At 37.6% G+C, this 20,199-nt stretch overlaps 1 protein-coding gene across 3 annotated transcripts; it reads left to right on the top strand.

Moving 5' to 3' along the window:
• Positions 1-95: 95 nt before the first annotated feature.
• NDC80 (NDC80 kinetochore complex component) lies at positions 96-16,088 on the top strand. Of its 3 annotated transcripts, none has more exons than XM_066182860.1 (17): positions 96-135; positions 1,857-2,082; positions 2,476-2,562; positions 3,321-3,444; positions 3,572-3,744; positions 4,908-5,010; positions 5,824-5,913; positions 7,162-7,255; positions 8,443-8,549; positions 9,343-9,487; positions 9,791-9,996; positions 11,174-11,326; positions 11,597-11,686; positions 12,475-12,567; positions 14,042-14,172; positions 14,685-14,787; positions 15,144-16,088. In XM_066182860.1, exons 2-17 carry the CDS (start codon positions 1,982-1,984, stop codon positions 15,264-15,266), a joined length of 1,923 nt encoding a protein of 640 aa, XP_066038957.1. In that variant the 5' UTR covers positions 96-135; positions 1,857-1,981; the 3' UTR covers positions 15,267-16,088. The 3 variants fall into 3 exon arrangements, with proteins under 3 accessions (XP_066038957.1, XP_066038947.1, XP_066038938.1); XM_066182850.1 differs by having other exon boundaries at positions 101-141; XM_066182841.1 differs by lacking the exon at positions 96-135 and adding an exon at positions 153-292.
• Positions 16,089-20,199: the final 4,111 nt, after the last annotated feature.

The following is a 20,199-nucleotide window of genomic DNA, read 5'->3' on the forward strand; positions in this document are numbered from 1 at the left end:
CGCCTCCCCGCTCCTCCCTCCGCCCTCCCGGCCGCGCCGCCCAGCCCGCGGCCCGCCGTGACGCAGTTCCGTGTGACGCGCTGGGGGACGTCCGGCGGGCGGATTTGAAATTGCGAGGAGGCGGCGGTGTTGGCGGTAACGGTAGGGCGGGTGACGGGGCTCTGTGGGGAGCGGGAGGGCAGCGGTAGCAACACCACCCTCACCCCCTCAACCACCGGGACAAGTGTCCGTGTGGCAGCGGTGACGGAGAGTCCCGGGCTGGCCTCGCTGTTGAGTCCCCTGCTCGCCTTCGGTACGCGGTCGTAGGGCGAGCGGGTGGAGCTGCGCTCAGCTCTGGCGCGCTCCTACGCTTCTCCTTTGTTTCTTGCTGCCGTGTTGGCTCTGGCGACCTGCTCTTAAACTTCTGCTCAAACTCTGCTCTTACAGCGTCCTGGCTTATGTCAGCAGCAGTGTGGCCAGCAGGAGCAGGGCAGTGACAGTCCCCCTGTACACTGCACTGGTGAGGCCGCTCCTCCAGTGCTGTGTTCAATCTGGGCCCATCAGTTCAGGAGGGATATTGAGGGGCTGGAGCGTGTCCAGAGAAGGGCAGCGGAGCTGGGGAAGGGTCTGGAGCACAAGTCCTATGAGGAGTGGCTGGGGTTGTTCAGCCTGGAGAAAAGGAGGCTCAGGGGAACCTTATCGCTCTGGAACCACCCGAAAGGAGGGTGTAGCCAGGTGGGGGTCGGCCTCTTCTCCCAGGCAACAAGCGAGAGAACACGGTCTCAAACTGCCCCAGGCTTTGGTGGGACACTTGGAGGAAATCCTCCGCAGAGAAGGCGATTATACACTAGAATGGACTTCTGTGAATGTGAATGAGTGTGTTAAGCCTCCTTAAACAACCACCACACCTGCCCAGCGTGGAGGTGGAGTCAGTGTCCCTGGAGGTGTTTAAAGAAAGGCTGGATGTAGCGCTTAGTGATATGATCTAGCTTGCAACGTGGTGTTTGGCCGTAAGTTGGACTAGATGATCTCACACGTTTTTTCTAGCCTAATTGGTTCTGTTACTCTGAAGCTAATCACTTGCAATGTTTTTGAAAATTCAATCTCCCTGCAGTTGGTGCCAGTTAAAGTAATGGAATAATGCAGCTTCTTCCCCAGATACAGTGAAGTCAGGAATATGCTGCCCTGTGAATTGAGCTTGAGTTAAACTTCTGTTGTGGTTTGTGAGCAGTGGAACTGGAAGCAAAATGAAGCAACAGTTTATATTATTAATGTGTTTTGGTAATATTTGTAGTGGAGGGGGCTTTTATTAGTTATAATTCAGTCATTTAAGCCCATCCCACAAATGAGATAGAACCTCTGTAGAGGGCAGAAGCTGGCATTTTTTTCCTGAGTTAATTCTGTTGGCTTCAAATTCCCCCTTAATGCCACTGTGGGAACAATGGTATTAATATTCCAGTTTGATTTATATTCTGCTTGCATAGTCTGAAGAGAGCCATAATATTATGTTAGAATAGGTTTTCCAATTATTGTGCTATGGTACTGTGAGATCAGTTGTAAATGAATGGGTAGGCTCAGAACGAGCAGCTCAGGGGCTGATGTATGGCTGAAGTGCTGTAAGCAGTACTTGTGGTAGTGTTTTCCCAGTGGCCTGAACTGGAAAATTTCTCAAGCTCTTTTGCTTTTGGAACCTGGGGGTTTGAAGTGACCAAATATAAAGAAAGGCAAAATAGTAGGTTTGGAATAATCACTTTCATCAATAAAACAGTTGATTTAAAAGACTGTGGCTGCTCATATGTATTTCTGGAGTCTAAAATAATCAACCTTCTTTTCTTTCTTTCTTTTTCTTTTTTCTTTTTTTTTGGTCCAATGTACAGATCTGCTTGTTCACTCTGAGCCTTTGGAAAATTGCTGTGGCATTTAAAAAAGAAAATATCCTTAGATCTTGGATTTTCTGATACTGCTGGAATAGTGAGGGGTTGTAATTTGCAGCAGAGCCACAATGAGGCGAAGCTCAAGTATAGCTGGAAACAGCAGTCGACAGTCTATGATGGCACTGAGAGTGCAGGACAACAATAAGATGGGTCTTCAAACACCTCAGATGTAAGTCTTGCTGGTCATGTTGCTTAATATAAGTATATAAAACTAATTCTGAAGAGATTTATCTCATAGTGTGTTTGAGTGTGTGTGTGAGTAGCAACTGAGGAAAAAAAATTGAAACAGTGAGAAGAAGGTCCCTTACAGCCAAGGATATTTACACAAGTGCTCCAGTTGTGCAAAAGTAGTTGCTTTAACCTTTTGTGTATCTGTGTAATGTTTCAAATGGTAACAATTTGCTACGTGTTTCTTAGGAGTTGGCTGGGTGCATTGGTTGATCCTTCTAAAACGCTGCTGTGATGAAGGTGCTTAGGAAAAATGAGTGTGTGTACAGTTTTTGTAGGAGCAAAAGATGAACTGGTAGAAATAGCCCCTTGAGTCCTTCTCTCTATTCCTCAGGAAGGACAGAAGCACCTTTGGGAAGCTGAGCACAAGCAAACCTACATCTGGGGCTTCAGAAAGAAAAGTCAGCTGTTTTGGGAACAGGTATGGATAGGTTTCGTTCTCAGCACTGTAAATTAAAACAAAAATGGTCCTAAATATTTTTGGAATTTTTCTTTCTTGACAGATTTTCGTGATAGGGAATAATGGATCTGAGGCGAGCAGATCTTCAGGTCTGCCTTCCTCCAATCCTTGATCAATAAGTGATAATGCTGCGGAGTAGGAATTGCTTTGGGAGCTTTTTTTTTCTTTTGGAAATGATGTGCATTGCAGACCTTACGACTGTCTCAATACATTTTCTTGTTTAAGGAAGAATGACATCTGAAGTATACTGTTAGTTTCTTCTCTCTAAGACATAAACCTTCCAAACATCTATAATCTTTCTGCTTAGCTCATGACTTCCTGTGTTGTAGGTATCTTCTTTTATAGGACCCCAATGTTGCAGGGGTCTATTCCTTTTAAATATTCCTTAAATATATTAGTGTTTATTTACAGTCACTAGCATGACTTTTTTCCTTCACCTTTGGGGTATTTTTCTGCTCTCTAAAAGTTTATTTCTTTCAATAAAATGAAGAAAGTATTCACCTTGGATGCAGTAATCCCTCTGTTGTACATGTAGCATTGTGGCTTCCACAATGATGATGTGGCTGATGATGTTTCTCCAATCACCTTAAATGAAGAGAAAACTTCAAGTATCACTTTGTATAATAAATGCAAATAAAACATAAACATTTGTTTAAACATGAAGAGAGTTTTTCTTTCTGTGTACTGTCACAAGAGCTGCATTTATTGTCTGTCCTTAGGGCGAGTGGGGCTGGAGTGTCGCGCAGCAGCCAGTACGGTGTGTTCGGGACAGAAAAGATAAAGGATCCCAGGCCCCTCCATGACAAGACATTCATCCAACAATGTATCAAGAAGCTTTGTGAGGTAACATATTAACTTATTCTGCATGTATGTTATGAGTTGTAAAATGTACTAATCAAAATGGTTATTTCTCTTGTTTCAACTTTTAAGTTTTATTTAGTGACTGGTATTCCCTGTTTCTTTTGCACAGTTTCTCGTTGAGAATGCTTATGCCCACAATGTTTCCATGAAATCACTACAGTCTCCATCAGTTAAGGACTTTTTAAAGATCTTCACCTTTATCTATAGATTCCTCTGCCCTTCTTATGAACTGCCTGACTCAAAATTTGAAGAGGAAATTCCCAAAGTTTTTAAAGACCTTGGGTAAGATGATTATTGTTAGTCTCCCGGGCTGAATAGATATGCCATGGCTAGAAATTTAAAAGCTAAGAATTCAGCATTGATAGTTGGGGAGAATGGATAGGTTTCTTTATTCAGACAACTCTAAAAGTACAATGTTATTGTTTTGTTTCACTTGTTTAGCTCGAGATTTACTCACTGATTTTCAGCGTCTATTATACACTTTATATTTGAACTTGCAGAACTATACGTTCTTGGAATATTGCTTTGTAATGTAAAACTTAATTGATTATTTGGATAAAACTTTGAAAGACAAGACAGAATTTTCTTTCATAGACTTTTATGTTCATTCTGTTAGAATCTAACAACTAAAATTTCCAGAATTTTGGATCAAGTTAATTTAGTTCAAAATATGTTTTCCTGCAATTTCTCTCATTCTGCTTCCAAAGCAGAATTTGGAAATAACAAAAGTGACTGTTGAGGTGAAAAAAATGCAAGTAGCTGAGTGCTTTATTGCTGAATTTGTTCAGTGTTTGAAATCATTATTGCCTCAAAACTTTCCAAGAAAGAAGATCCTCGGCCTGTTGATAATGGTGAATTTTCAGTCTCATTTAAAAAAAAAAGTGTATTTTACTCCCATAGATTTGAACCCGTGATGGTGTGAAAGTTCCAGGGCTCCTTAAATGTAGGTGTAGATCTGTTTTGTTCACTTCTTGTCATTTTAACATTTGAAACTGCTGACCTAGCTTGAAATGTAGAAAAAGAATACACTCTGCTGCACCAAGAGTGTAATTTTGGATAAAATTACTAATTCTGACAACTCACTTGAAGTTGTCTTTTGGGAGTTCAGGAAGCATCTGGTTGACACTCTTGATCACATGGTTTAGTTGCAGAGAGTCCTATGAAGAGCAGGGAGTTGGATTTGTTGATCCTTAGGGGTCCCTTTCAAATCAAGATATTTTATGAATCACAAAATGAGAAACCCATAATAATTGAATAAAACAATGCTGTAAGAACTCGACTTATTTCTTTTGAAGTACAGTATAAAGTACGATTGAGTTTGCGCTTCCTTCTGTGCCTTCATCTACACATAAAAATGTGCTGCTTTATTTTCAAAACGTGCTGGTTTGTTTTCCTGGCTCTCTGCCACAGCTAAATGTAAAAATGTATCTTCTTTGGCCTTGTAGGTACCCCTTTGCTCTGTCAAAGAGCTCCATGTACACTGTGGGTGCACCACACACCTGGCCTCAAATTGTGGCAGCTTTGGTTTGGTTAATTGATTGTGTCAAGGTAATGTTTGTCTTAAGATTAATATTTCCACTTTCTAGGCTGGAATGTTAGTTTCAATACAGATCTAGTAAATATTTTATACAAATCTCCTTGTTTAACATATATGTAAAGAAAAAGATGGGTGTTCTTAGCTGTCATCTGGGAGCTGACCCTTAGCCTCGTTTTAGTGACTTTTAAAGTCAGCTTTTTGTGTTATATTGTGACAATTTTTTTCTTTAAATGCATGCACTGGATAAATCCATGTATAAAAAAAGGTGGGGAAATGCTGACTTATACATGCATTAAACGTGAGAAGTTAATGGGTAAAATCACTAAATAGAACATATATCTTCAGTGTAAATGTTGTGACATCTGCCATTCTCTCCTAAATTTGAAATCTAAGGATGGAATTTTCAATTAAAATTATCCAAATGTCCTGTAATTCTTATAGAAAATGGTGAGTTTTGTGTTTGGGCAGGGTGTTTTTATTTAATTTTGGTTTTGTGTGGTTTGTTTGTTTTTTTTAGTAACTGTTGTTGCTGCCAGCTCAGGTCTGAGCAAAATTTTGAATGTGTGACAGAAGTTCACCACTACTAAATTGAGGACCCATGAAAATCCTGTCCTTTTTTGCTGAAAAGATGAGACAATTTGGCAGCATTTACTGTCCAGTTCATGCCTCTTTACCTGTGTGTTTAGTCAACTCAACACAGGCTCATTCCAGCCTGCTTGCTGAAATCCTAATCCTCTGTTACTCTGCTTCTTATCATGAAACCAACATGCAAACTAATGGATGTCTTCACCCTTGCTCCCTGTGTGTGCCCCTCTGCTTTTCAGCTGTACAATGCGATCAGGGAAAATGCACCGTCGTTCGATGATGGACAGAGCTGGGGAGGGGAGACCGATGATGGAATTGTACATAACAAGGTACCATGGAAAGGAAATTAGGATCAGAATTGCTCAACTGAATTTTGCCACGTGCTGTAACAACACAATTTAAATACAGTTTAGATTGTTGTGTCATGTATTTATAGATTCTGCTCCCTTTTGAATTCACAATGGTTTCTAGGAAGTAGAGTAGCATTATATTAAAAGCCTGATCAACTATTGCCTGAGCAGGCATCATGACCAGTCTGTTGATGAAGACTGGGTGTTAAACAGAAATGCCTTATTCTCCAAGTATCCACTGTTTCAGTTCTTCTTTGTGGAGAAAGGGAATCGTTATGCGGTCTATTGTTTTAATAGAGTTTCTGGTATATTTTGCTTTAGCACTTGAGACTTGTGAGGTTCACAGCAGTGCAAAGACAGGGACTTAATTCTAAATGTAGTGGCTTCTGCCAGTATCTGCTCAGTTCAGTATGGAAAAATTGGTTGTAATGTTTTATTTCTGAGCCACAAAATAGGGTGGCAATGTAATTCAGGCTCTTAAAAAATCCAGAGCTTGCTTTCTTTTTAATTTATCATAGATTATTAATACTACTCAGATTTAACTCAGTGTTAACTCACAACAGGTGTTTGGAAGGGTTTGCACTATAAGATAAAACATTTAATTAGAAAATTGTAAAAACCAAGTTAGATCATAATTTTAGTCTAAGGTTGCAACCTGATGGTTGGCAAGTAAAAATGCTTTTAAACTACATATGTTCTCTACACTGACACTTATGCATATATGTTGATACAAAATTCACAACACTGGTGTAATTGCTTCTGAAATATCTGTAACTTAGTGTCTAGCAAATTCTTTTGGGGTAACCTTTCTTTAATTCTAGATTAGCTCTTTGATATCTGCAGATCTGAATTTTAATGGTCATATTTACTGAAGAGGTCTGTTAAACAGATCACTAGTTTCCATAAACTAGCCTGAGAAATACACATGCATCAAGACGAAAAATTCTTTAATATGGTACCTTCTATCCTTGTTAAATATCCCAGAAAAACAGAGCATTTCCAGACCTTTTTTAATGTGAATGGTAGGTGCTTCCTTCTGCCTGAATATAATCTGTTGACATTCTTTATTCAAGGGAAGGAAAAAATTAATTTTTCAAAAGTACAATCAAAGCATTGAAAGATAATTTTGGTGTCTGTTTAATTCCAGTAATTGAGTAGCTTTAGACTACTCAGATATTTTACAAGCCTTGGAATTGTTGAAATAAAAGATTTTTAAATTGTTTTCAGCTTTTCATGGACTACTGTGTGAAGTGCTATGATCTTTTCATGAAAGGGAGAGATACCTTTGAGGAGTTGGATGCTGAAGTGCAGTCAAAATTAAGTAAGTTTTCAAGTTTTAAGTAAGTATTCAATTGTGTTACTGGTTTCTTTTCTCCTAGCATCAGTTTGTTCAGTTTACAAGTGAAGATGATCTAAGGGAATCTGAGACTCCTAAGTACCTTTCAGTAACTTCAACTTAATGCTCTCTTTTTTATATATATATTTGGCAGTACAGATGGATAGGTCATGATCTGCTATCAGCTGTAGCTTTGTCACCTGTTTTTTTAATGGCTTTTTCACAAAAAAACAGTATGCAACTCTTCAGATAGAAAACCAGTATACAGTTCTTCAGATGGTATACAATGCTTCAGATGTGAACTCTGTTTATGCAGATGACTTGTTTCCATCTGGCAAAGTTAACAATTAAAAAAAAAGAGGATTGTCAGAGGATGCACACCTGATAAGAAAGTGATAAGTAAATAAGGAAGTTCAGCTTTTGAAAGCTCTGAAAACAGTCTGCAAGAGTTCCAAACTTTATTGTGAGGGTTCCTGAATATGATTCAGCATGCACCTCTTTGTCTTCAGGGAGGCAGAAAATTATTAGATCTTTTTTGACTCACTCATTTCACCACCTACAGAAAGGCAAACAAAATGGGAGAACAAGGAAGAAAAGCATTTCTTACTTTCTTTGATTTCCTATGAAAAGCCAGACTAAGGGCCCTTTTTTTGCAAACTGGAGCCACCGGTTGGAGAGGAAACAAGCCACCACACTGTTACTGGATATTAAGAAAAAATAATCATCCCATTCTTTGGCAAAGGCCAAGTGAAGTTAGGGAAAAGATGTCTCAAGAGGCAAGGAAGTATATGGATAAGAAAGAGGTTGTTAAATAAGTTTGAGTTGTTCTAACTTCACAAGGTAGTCTGACTTATACACTCTCCTGTGGTGTGGACTGGATGAGAGTTTGGAAACTCTTATCTCTTGGGAGTGTCTTTGTACTCCTTTTGTCATGAGGATCGAGAAACCCATTTCTCTTCTTGTTTGTTTTGGGGTTTTTTACCTGGTTGCATTTGAATGAAAGGTTTTACTGGTAAGTTTCTTAGTTGTTTTTAGTTATTTCTTTAGTATAAAATAATTGTCCAGATAATGGGTATTTACTGTGCTGAAGCTAAAGTTCAGATACTCAAAATAGGTGGTGATATGAAGTGAGATTAATTTGTAACCCCACCCTCTCTTCTGCTCTCCCACAGAGGATTTATTTAACATAGATCAATTCCAGATGGAAAGTTTAGCAGCTGAAAACAAAAGACTTCAAGAAGAGATTGCAAGACTAGAAAAAGAAAAGGAAAGTGAGCCGGTTAGTAAATTGTGTCTCTGTTTTTATGGTGGAGGTGAATTTTATATTTTTGACCATTTCTGAATGAAGATTATGCATAACAAATGGAAAATTATTTTCAGTGCTTTGAGATTTTAATTAGGTCAGGTTTTTACAGACTATACCATTATAGAACTAGGCTTTTTCTGTGGAGTCTTCAGCCACTATTTGTTTGATAATGTGCAGATATTTCCAGGTAATAAAATTTCAGTCAATACAAGACCTTATTAAAATACTTGAACCACTTTTTTTTAATATAAATTTCAACTTTTTTTTTTTCCAGCTGTATTGGTATGAGGCATGAGATTCAGTGGTAACAATATATTTTATGGAAACTATATTGCTTGAAAAGCTGGACTGTGCTTTAAATGTATTCTGAGTTTAAAATGGGTTCATGGCTGTGCAGGTGGCAAATTAAGACTCCTGCTGACTGTGCAAAATGTGATGGGTTTATTCCTGGCTTTCCATACCTTAGTTTTGTCTGCCCTTCATATATTAGAGTTAAGTTGTGAATTACCTGTAGTAAGAATTTTCTAAATGCAGTGTCTGATGCAAATGAGAGACCTAATGCTGAAATGCAAGAATCTTTTCAGCCTTCTTTGCTTAAAGGTGCTTGACTTGACTCAGCTGTCACAGAGATAAAAAATTTTTACAGCTCTTTAGTTTTATATTTGTGCTGTTGATATTGACCAATTATTCTACTGTCTTGTCTGGAAAGTGAAGTCATTATTTTATATTCATCTAAGAGTGGTTGTTCTTTTCACCCATTTCCTAGGATCGCAGAGTAACGCTACGAAACGTGAAATCGTCTCTTCAAGCAGACGTCCAGAAATACCAGGCTTATTTGGCTAATCTGGAATCTCATACAGCCATCCTTGACCAAAAGCTGGAAAGCGTTAGTGATGAAGTTGAGACAGCAGGTAAGGAAGCCTTGATCACAGCCAGGGCATTGAAGCTAGAAATAGTCTTCAAATAACTGTAGTTCTTAGCTTGAGGACAGGGCGAAATACTTGGAGTAGGATGATGCTACAAAATAAACTTTCCAGAATGGATTGCGAATAAAGATTTTTTTTTTCTTTTGTCTAATACCTCTTTGTACACTAGAGTAATGAAATGGTAATGATATATAATAGTTATCTTATTTACTCATAAAATACAGAGGTGAGGTTTATGTATATGGGCTGGTATTTTATGTCCATTTCACAAATGTTTTGTGAACTTAGAAATGGAAGTAGAAGCAATGAAGCAGGAGAATGCCCGACTCCGACACATCTTGGATAACCAAAAGTACTCAGCTGCTGACATTGAGAGAATAAATCACGAAAGAAATGAGCTGCAGCAAACCATTAACAAGCTGACTAAGGAACTGGAAGCAGAAGAACATCAGCTGTGGAATGAAGAGCTAAAATATGCTAGGAATAAAGAGGCGGTATGTGAAAAACCCCACTTCACTCAGAGGTGGCTGTCAGTTTTTGTCATGCAAGCTTAAAATCAGAGTCTTGATAATTTCTTTCCTAAATAATCTAACACCACCATACATGGTATCTAACCAGAGAAAACTGACAAGAATGGCCTCTGTTCACAATATCTCTGAAAAATGTTTCTCATCTGTTTTCCCTTTTTCTGTTTTCTGCTTAATGGAAATGTATTCTCTTTTTTTTCCTGCATCATAAGAGCTGTAACTAGAATATGAAGCACTGTCCGTTCTCACTGCTATAGCATTTAGAGCTTCGGTAACATTACCATGCCATTGCTTTGATAACACTAGAAATTTCAGGCCAATAGTAATATTTTGTAGCATAGAAGTAAGGCAAAACTAGTGAATTTGAAACAATACCTTTGCATGCATTTAGGGTCTGATTAGTTCTTTGTGTAGAAGTTGTAGCATCTTTCAAGGGTCAAGTTCAATCCCTTCAAACAGAATGAAGAGTTATAGTCTTGTAAGTGATGGGTTTTAAAAGTTTCTGCTTTGCCAATTGGAGAACTAAAGAAAAACGTTTCAAATATACTTGGTAGGGTTACCCTTTATCAAGCACTTGTATTAACTTAAATCCTCATGTGCAAGCATATAAAACTGATGAAAAAAAAAATACCCTGGGTTCTTTAATGTTTGCATATAAATAGCACTCATTAATTAGAAATTAGAGCATTTAATAAGATGTTCAGAGGCATACTCAAGTTTGTTATAAGGCTTTGTGGCACTTCCTGCCAAAATTAATGAAAGAAGAAATATTGACATGATGACTGATCATTGGTTTAGTATTATTTTCCAGCATGATTTTAGTTCCCTATCAGCTAATTTTCAAAAACTTGAGGCAGGAAAAACTATGGCAGATGGATATGGAAAGCCACAGGTGAAACTGTTCAGTGTCAGCCACATACACTGAAAAACCTCACTGAGCAAACTGAAAGAATCATAAACCAGTACCTAATGCAGCAAATGCTGGACTGGCATTACATACAGCTCTTGAATTCTGTGGTGTAACAAGGAATCACGTCTATAGAGAGCAGCTCAGGAACTTGTTTAAAGTACTATATGAATACTTCTTGCAAAGCTTTTCACTTGTATCTCTTCTACGATTTCTGCCCTTTTCTCCTCTGAGCAGATCGAAATGCAACTGGCAGAGTATCATAAACTGGCTCGAAAGCTGAAATTAATTCCAGTAAGTGCTGAGAATTCCAAAGGCCACGACTTTGAGATTCAGTTTAATCCTGAGGCAGGACCAAATTGCTTAGTCAAATACAGAACTCAGATCAAGGTAAGTAGAGTCAACACTGAAGGCTTTAGTTATCACTCAAAAAAGATGTATTTCTTTGTAAATGCTGGAAAGGTCTCTCAATCTCACAATGAAATGTCATTGAAAAGCTTGTGTGAGGAGTCACCGTAATGACATTGTAGTATATGAAAGAAATTTGGTATTGGAGAATACAGTAGCCTAGAAAAAATAGAAGGAAAAGATGTACTGGGGTGTATCTTGAGTCCAGTAAGCAAATTGCTTTTGTTGGATATTCTTGTATGCGTATTACAGGCTCCCCTCATGGAGATCATCAACGAGACTGAGGAAGAAATTAGTAAAGCTACTCAACGGAAAATGACTTTGGAAGATACTTTGGAACAGGTGTGTTGGTAAATGAAGATTAGGACTAAGATACCAACCTTAAACCTTATCTGCTGTTTTCTTTCAACCTTTTGCCTGGATGAAGTGTGGTGTGGTGGGTTGGTTTTTTGGATTGGTTGAGGTTTTTCTGAGGACAAGTAGAGGGGGGAGCAGCTGTGAGAAAACTGCTTTAATTGTGATGGAACCTAAAAGTTTTTCTAAGAATTGGGGTCTTTGTTGGTTGAAATATTGTGTATTCTCTGAACTAAAGTTTATGTAGCTTACATATATTTGACCATAAACATTGGAAATATTTGTTTTTAATAAGTTGCCCATTGCAGTTGATTGTGTGGCTTACCATCACTGAGAAATTATCATCAGGAAGATTTTTAGCACTATTGGGTTTGGGATGGATTGAAAGAAGGAGAATTCTATTTCCTCATTCTTCTATCTTTACCTCAGTTTTTATTGCTGAGCATGACGTTATGTGGTGTGGAATGTCCTCTTGGCCAGCTGGCCTGGCTATGCACCTCCCCAGTCTCTTGCCTATCCCTACCCTACTCAGCAAGGGTCCCTGGGAGGGATAGAAAGCCTTGGAATGCTGTGCTAGCACTATTCAGCAGTAGCCGAAACACTGGTGTGTTACCAACACTATTTTAGCCCTTATGCAAAACAAAGCATAATACAAGCTGCTGCCTAGCCTAGTTGAATTGTTTTTTCAGAGCTACCAGGTGTAGTTTGTGATAGCATGGATTTATATGTTGAAAATCTTTTTGAACAATATTTCCTTGGTTATGTTTTCATCCTAGGTGAATGTAATGCTGGAGGACAAGAAACGCAATGTGAAAATGCTGACAGAAGAAGCTGAAAAACTGGATGATCTTTACCAGCAGAAGCTTAAGGTAGAATTTCTTACAGCCTGATGGCAATTTATCCTTAATGATACCCTTATCCTTAATCTTTGTATTTGTAGATAAGTTTTTGGGTTGCATTTTTGTTTGGGCTTCTGCCTTTGCCTTCTTCCCTTCCTCTTACAGGTTTTTTTCATTCTTTTCAGAAAAGTGATTTGACTGCTACCTTAACTGAATCAGTTTTCACTTTCTTCTAAGAGAATCTGGCATCATACTGTAGCAGATCCTGTAAATCATAAATTACTGCATCCAGTAATAAAAGTAGCAACAATCATCTGACCTCAGGATGTCTTCAAGCATGTGCTTGAAGGAGATTTTAGGATTAACAGAATCAATTTGTATATAATAAATACCTTTACAGTTTTAAGTAAATAGGTTTAATCGGCAACTGTAAAAACTAATTGATTGACCAAAAGCACGTTAAATTGTTTTAGTGACCTCAAACTGTTGCTTGCTTTAGCTTCCTTTCCCAGCACAGGAGCAGTCCCTATCCTTTATCCCACTTGCAGATCAGCAACAAAACATAGCCCTCTCTGTTAACAACTGAGTGGCTATTTTGGTACCTCCCAATTTCTCTGGAAACATTGCTTTGGTGGGGCTGTGGTGCCCTGCAGAAAAATGTTCTTTCAACTAAGCCAACTAAGCTAAGCTCTTATAAATCCAAACTCCTGTGCTATAGCCGTGAAACAGGGTTATTTCACTGCTAATACATGCCGAGTTAGCTAAAGGCAATTAATTTAGTTTATATTTTCCAAAACCACATGAAAATTAGCTTTTGATCTGTGCTCTTGCGTATACTCTTCTCTAAAGTAAAGCTCATAAAATACACAGTTGCCACTGGATGTTTATAATAAGTCATAGTCATGTAATTCCTCTTGTAACTTTTAAAATGCTGTAAGTCTTAAGTATTGAAATTATTTTTGAAGGGTGATGTTTCAGTAATCTACTAGAATTGGAGTTGAGCTGATGGCAGAATTTTGTTTAGTTTTGTGGCTTGTATAGTGTCAACAGTGTCATTCTTCTTGAAGATACCTTTACTTGGAATTGTACTCTGTTTCAGGAAAGAAAAAAAACTATTTTCTTACTCAAATATGGTTGTATTTTTTTAACCTAGAAACAATTGCTCATGATGTGCCATTTCTAAGCTATTTAGACTATCCTAAACAACACTTTCTGAGTTTAACTCTGAAGGGAAAATAGCTGCAACACAGACTTTTAAATATGACTAGAGGAATAAAGAGATGGTTAGGCTTATTCTGGGATGGAGATGATACCGAAAACAGCTGAAACTTTAGGTTTGGGAGGCATGTCCTTGGGATTTTTTTTTCAGTTCTGAACTTGGAGTCATTTGTATGAATTTTGAATTCAAGCATTAGGATGTAATCAGGTAATAGAAAGAAGAAGAAAAAATCCAAATTATTCCTGAGCCATGCAATTTTTTTCTCCTCTTTCCTTATGACTATAGGAGATAGAAGAGGAAGAGCAGAAATGTGCAAGTGAACTGGAATCATTAAAGAAGCATAAACAGTTACTTGAGAGTGGTGTCTATGAAGGTCTCAGTGAAGCCACAAATGAATTGCATGATCTCCAACGACAGTAAGATTCTTAACTTCCATGTTTGCTGTGTTTATTTTGGTTTTTAAGGATAAAGATATTCTCTTGAATGTAACAGAAAGTTGCTTCAGCATGTATCCATCTCAGTGTATTAATTTCCTAAGTTAACAACTGAAAGATGTTTCTCCTCAACAGTATTTTGCTAGAATATTTGTCTGCTGAATCAGAACTCCTATTTTCCATGTAACTTTTTTTATATATATGGTTGTAGCAAAGAAATTAGTTTGTTTTCAAACTAACATGACAACTGCATTTTATACCTCAAAGTCTGGAAAGAGTATTCAGGCTCTAAGGTACATTGTTTCTTATCAGCACAATACAGTTCTTTTTTTTTTTTAAGTTGAGTATTAACATATTTGAACTTGGTTCAAATTAATACTAATGGGAAAAAACTATGGCTAAGCATGATGATAAATCAGACTTGAAGTGATTGTTTTAAATGTCAGGAATTCTCTAATTACGGACATGACCTTCTGAGTATCTCTTCCTTTTAGATATCAAGTTGTTTTGCAAATAACAACAGAAGAGAAGAGAAAAATTGGTGCTAACTCAAGTCGTCTCATAGAAACAGTTGCTACTCACATAGCATCTATAGTGGTAAGCTAAAATTTGATATTTAGAATTAAATTTCTCTAGAGACATTTGCAGTTAAACATTTGGAAATTAGAACTTACTTTTTCTAAGAAAGTATTGGTTATTTAGCTGCTGCACTGAGTCCATGGATTCTAGTTAAATTTTCTGACAAAACCTTTGGTATAAAGAAACAGAATTGATCGTTAAGTTTTCAGCAGTAACATCCTGTCAGGTTAAACTTGCTTCTAGTAGATGTCTTTCAGGAAAGTATTTAACTGAAATCAGTTAACCTGTGGAATGACTGCTTAAAATGCTTTAGCTGAATCAGTGCAATACAGACCATGATAGAGCTAATAAAACTTTCTGTACCTCTCTTCTAGAAATACCTTGATGAACAGAACATGAAAATTTACAGAGACTATGAAGAATTCATGTCTAAAGATCTATTGTCAAACTTGACCAGCATCCTAGGCAGTTACAAAAAGAAGGCTGAAAGTCTTTAATCACTAGGAAGGTGAAGATAAAAATGTTGCATTTCTGAAGCTCTGGTATGGTGCCTTCCAAAAGGATGAGTACTACCTGTGCTTAGCACTGAAACTGGTTTTAAGTGGAAGGAAGTAGTTATGAACGTTCTTTTTGTTGACACAAATACATTATAGAATTAAGCAATATATTTGCATTTTCTTTAAAAATGCTTTGCTCAGACTTCGTACTTCCAATAGCATATGTGTGCATTTAGGGCACACACATGATAGACAGTTCATATCCTTCCCCAAGCCTTATTTTACTAGCAAGACTAAATGTAAATGTCTGTCTCCTGCTTGTTCAGTTATCTATGAAACTGCAACTCTTACATGAGTAAAAAAAATCAAAACCTCTTTGAAAAGATTAGTCCTTATATAGTAGTCTTGTAAATAGTTTAGAAAAAGAAACACGGTAGTTTGAAAACCAAGTTTTCTCTTCAGCTGCTCATACTCCCAGATGAAACGTCACTGAACTTCTTGAATATGTGTACCAGAGAATGCTCTAAGTAGGACGTCATATAAATTCTCGCAGTATATCTAATCAGTTGTAGGTTTGACTCATGTTAAATACATCAAAATAGTCTAAAATGTCTGTATTCTTCTTATTAGGCCAGTTGGACAGACTCTATTTGACTTTTTTTCCTCAGGAAAGTAACTGTAAAATTAGTGTATGGGCAGCTCTGGTCAAAATACTTTGAAGAAAGCAGATTGATGCTGTGTGCAAGCAGTATCTTTTTATCTATTCTGTGTATAATTTTGTGATAAATAAATAAATAAATAAAACCCAACATTCATATCTTGGATCGTTTATGATGTTATTTCCTAATGAAAGCACTGAAGTATTTGAGTGTTGTTTTTGGAGATCAGATATTCAAATATACAGAGAGAAAAACAATTTTGCAGTTGTTTAGAGGCTTTTAGCAGCTTACAGATAAAGGAAACTGCTCCTTAATTCTACAATTTTTGAATAAAACACAGATTCCTAGGATATACAACAAAACTTGGGTTAGACCACCCAAACGCAGACTGCAGATAAAAACTGAATTGTCTAATTCTAGGCTATTTTTGCAGAATTAGTTTAAAACTCAGTTGTCCTTAACGTAGTGCATGAGTGTTCTGGGCCTGGTACAAGTATTTTGTTTCAGAAATTATAATGATGGCATTATTTAAGCTTCTAATTTTCTGTTCCTTTCTTACAATCCAGAATTTTAATTTCACAGCTAGAAAAGTCTGACAGGTGGGAAGTTTTCATGCTTTCTTTTGTTGTCCTTTTTTCCTTTTATCTTTACGACTCTTACTTTTTGTTTCCTGTAACAAACTAGTCTTTACTACATCCCAGTTCCTTCTCTTTAGAAGTTTTTTCCTTTTGTGATCTCTTTAAGCATCTCTAAAGCAATGTAGCAAAACTATGAGCCATATATGAGAGCCACATTCCTTTAAATTATTTAGGGGCTATGCTCTTGACTCCCCCATACCTGTTTGTCTCTGCCTCTATAACTGATCTTTGTTTCTTAGCATCTGTTGGATCCTTGCTATGTGCAGTAGTCAGTTGATTAAATGAAAGCAAAATAAATGGCATTTCCAAGGACTTTATATGAAACCTAATGAACACAGGTCAAAGAATCAAAATCACAATGCCTTTGCTTAATGCACTGGCCAATTTATTATTCTGAAATTAAAGTAGTACAAAAAATAAAATAAGCCTTGTTAGTAACATTGGGAATATGTTGTTGTTATTGGTCTGTATGTCAGTTAAGCTAAACCGCCTTTAGAACCACCTCAAATTTGGAGCGAGGTTCTGTAAAATACTATGGGGCTGTTTGTTGTAATCTAACAGATCAACATCAGCCAATGTTTACTAAGTACTATGTCTTCACAATTTAAAAATTGTGAAGAGAGAATTTTTTAATCCTTGTTGAACATGTCTCCTCTGTGATACTGGAAGTCAGGTATTTATTTTTGATTTGTGTTCTGGAATATGGCTTCTAAATTTAGGCAGTAGGCACTAGAACATAATTACTGCTCTTGGTTTTGGTTTTGTTTCTTTATTGGAATATAAAATCTTAATGAGAAAGTACCATGGCACCTGTACGTTTCAGAAGTATGAGTCATTTGTAAATCTTGGCTTTTGTATGGATACAGTTGCCTCATTTAGAGCTAGTGTACCTTTTGTGCAGTTTAATGTGTCAAGTTTTTGTATTCTTATACTCAACAAAATTTCTTACGCCTGTTTCTATAAAGGACTGATTCTTACTGCAAGTGTAGAAATATGACATAAAATCCCAATTAATCTGACTTTCCTCGAGGAGCTAGATAATCACCTTAGCAGCAGATACTGATTCCCTGGCTCTCCTTGCTGTTGAATATGCATTGTGTAGAGGAAAAATAAAATACAGAAACATCTTCATATAAGTTTTAGAGGAATAAAAATTGCTTTAACCTTTTTAAAAATAGATGGCTTTTTAAAAATTCTTAGGGTCATAGGGCCAAGCTGCTTTGACAATGATTTATTTAGTGTCCTTTTGGCAGTAATCTCACTGACCAACCTTTTGCTATCTTAGTATTAGATAAGTATTAACTTTACGTGACCACTCTTGCATCTGCTTTTTTATTGTAATTACTGAGCTATAAAAAATAACACTTGATGCTGTAAAAGCATGCTGGAACTCTGTAGCTTTCTTCTTTTCTGTAGGGTATGTTGTTTTTTCATATTCTGTTATCAGAGCTTCTTATCACCATCAAGAATGTGGTAGTTCTTTTTTGTGGAGTATTTCTTGAATGCATCATGTAGATTCATTCAGGTTGGAAATGGCACTCATTTCATTGAGTCCAACTGTTAATCCAGCACTGCCCAGTCCACCACTCAACCAAGTCCCTGAGTGCCACATCCTCATGACTTACAAATGCCTCCAGGGCTGGTGATTCAACCATTTCCTTGAGCAGCCTGTTCCAATGCTTGACAACTGCTGTGAAGAAAGTTTTCCTAACAGCCAATTTAAACCTCCCCTGCTGCAACCTGTGCCTGCTAAGGTTTTAACTTTGCAGTGTCTGTTCAGTTCACTTGTATGAGGCTTCTGTAATGCTCTTCATTGGTTTTGCCAACATAAAGCATGGCATGCCTATGCAAGCCTTTACTTCTGAGCTGGATAATAATTTGTGCTCTGTGGTTCTGTAATACTTCCAATAGTTCGCCTGCTCTGACCTTTTATGGGAGTTTTCCTCCTGGCTCCAACTTCTGTGGTAGAATTAAAAAAAAAAAAAACAACCTGTATTTTTCATCTTCTTTTTTGAAAGAGTAAGAAAGAATAAAAAACCAATAGCTGAAGACATTCCCTCTTCACCAACAGGGGCAGCTCCCTCAGTGCAATGCTCTAGTCAAGAAGGAAAACTGGTCTCTCATACTAAGTGACTATAAAGCAATGGAAATCTTGTGTACAAGGGTCTTGCCTATTCATTCCTAATCTACAGGTTATATTTGGTATGCAAGTATTTTGAGCACTGCAAACAATCTGAAGAGATTATATATGTGATCATTCCATTCTTCTTTGGGGTGTACTTGTTTGCTTTAAAACTGGAAACCTTAATCTGCCCTCTAGAGCCAGTTAACCTTCCTCTTTTGGCAGTAGTACAGAACAGGGAATTTACCTGTCTTTTCAATACTTCTTGTCTACAGATTTTTGGCTGTGAAAAGGTCCTGATATGATGAAATCATGTATTGTTGAGTCTTTTTTGCTTGCAAAGCTCTCCACCATATAGGACTATTGAACCTTCATCAGGATTTTACATTTTAGGCATTTGTTGGAAGTTTTGATAGTATTCATTCCTTTTTAAGAAATGGAAGAAGCACAGAAGACACAAAGGCCTCAGTGTCCCCCACTGGATGAGGGACTATCACTGCCTTAGCCAATGTCATATCTAAGGGATGTGCACTGATACCTTCAGTTCTGTATCAGACTGGCTGAGACCAATCACTCAGCCTGAGGCAACTCTTAATTTTGCAAGTGTGGGTGTTTTAGTTTTTGTTTTTGTTTTTTGGGGTTTTTTGGGTTTTTTTGGGTTGTTTTTTTTTTTGTAGAACTTGATGTGTTTGCAGGATTTTTCTAGACATGACAGATGCCAGGTCTGTTGTCCACTACTGCCCACTGGAGAGTAGACCTTTTGTGAACCCTGGTTCATAAAGATCTACCCATCCCAGTATTTGCCTGGGGTAGACAGGATCACTTGTTTGTCTGCAGGAGGATTGGCTGCACTGCCCCTCCATTCCAGAAGTTCTCTTCAACAGCTTCATGATAACAAGAAGCCTTTGTGATGTGCGGTCTGTATGTTGTTTTCCCTAGCACATCATGCATGCAACCACAGTTTTAATTGGCAGTGACCTGATAAGCATTTTAGTCTCAAGAACCCTTTGCACAGGGCAAAGATTTAAGAGGCGTATAAAACTGTCTGTATTTTCACCACTAAAGAAACATTTATCTGTCTGGCAGGATGCCAAAGCAGAAGCAACGACTGATCATGGAATGCGTTTAAGTATTTTGAAACAATTCTATTTCACTCATCCTACAAGGATTCAGAATAGCGAATGCCTTTGTATTGGTATAAGTCATGTGAGTCTGAGAACACTGACTGCTAGCACAGTCATGCATGACAACTGGTATGCCCAGTTGAAAGGCATTCACTATTCTGCCTGGAATAGAGCATATGGAGTTACTAGTTCTAATTATTTAGAAGGCCTTGCTTAGCAATAGAAATTACATTATATTTGAAAATGCAGAGTGGACACCAAATAATGGGGTCTGCTTGACTTCAGCTGGATAGTGACTTGCCATCCTCTTCCCCGCTCCCAAGGGATAGTCCATGACTTGTAACAGTCTTAAGGAAAGTTGCAGAGTTGAGTCACATAAGACAAAGGGGA

Source organism: Chamaea fasciata, unplaced genomic scaffold (assembly GCF_029207755.1).
Source record: "Chamaea fasciata isolate MVZ Bird 193981 ecotype frontalis unplaced genomic scaffold, bChaFas1.0.hap1 SCAF_1, whole genome shotgun sequence".
Lineage (NCBI taxonomy): Eukaryota > Metazoa > Chordata > Aves > Passeriformes > Sylviidae > Chamaea > Chamaea fasciata.

Excerpts from the sequence above, each read along its gene's own strand:
- NDC80 (XM_066182860.1), top strand. The coding sequence starts at position 1,982 with ATGAGGCGAAGCTCAAGTATAGCTGGAAACAGCAGTCGACAGTCTATG. Across the intron at positions 3,745-4,907 it reads AAAGTTTTTAAAGACCTTGG|GTACCCCTTTGCTCTGTCAA; the intron begins GTAAGATGATTA and ends TTGGCCTTGTAG. Across the intron at positions 9,488-9,790 it reads TGATGAAGTTGAGACAGCAG|AAATGGAAGTAGAAGCAATG; the intron begins GTAAGGAAGCCT and ends TTGTGAACTTAG.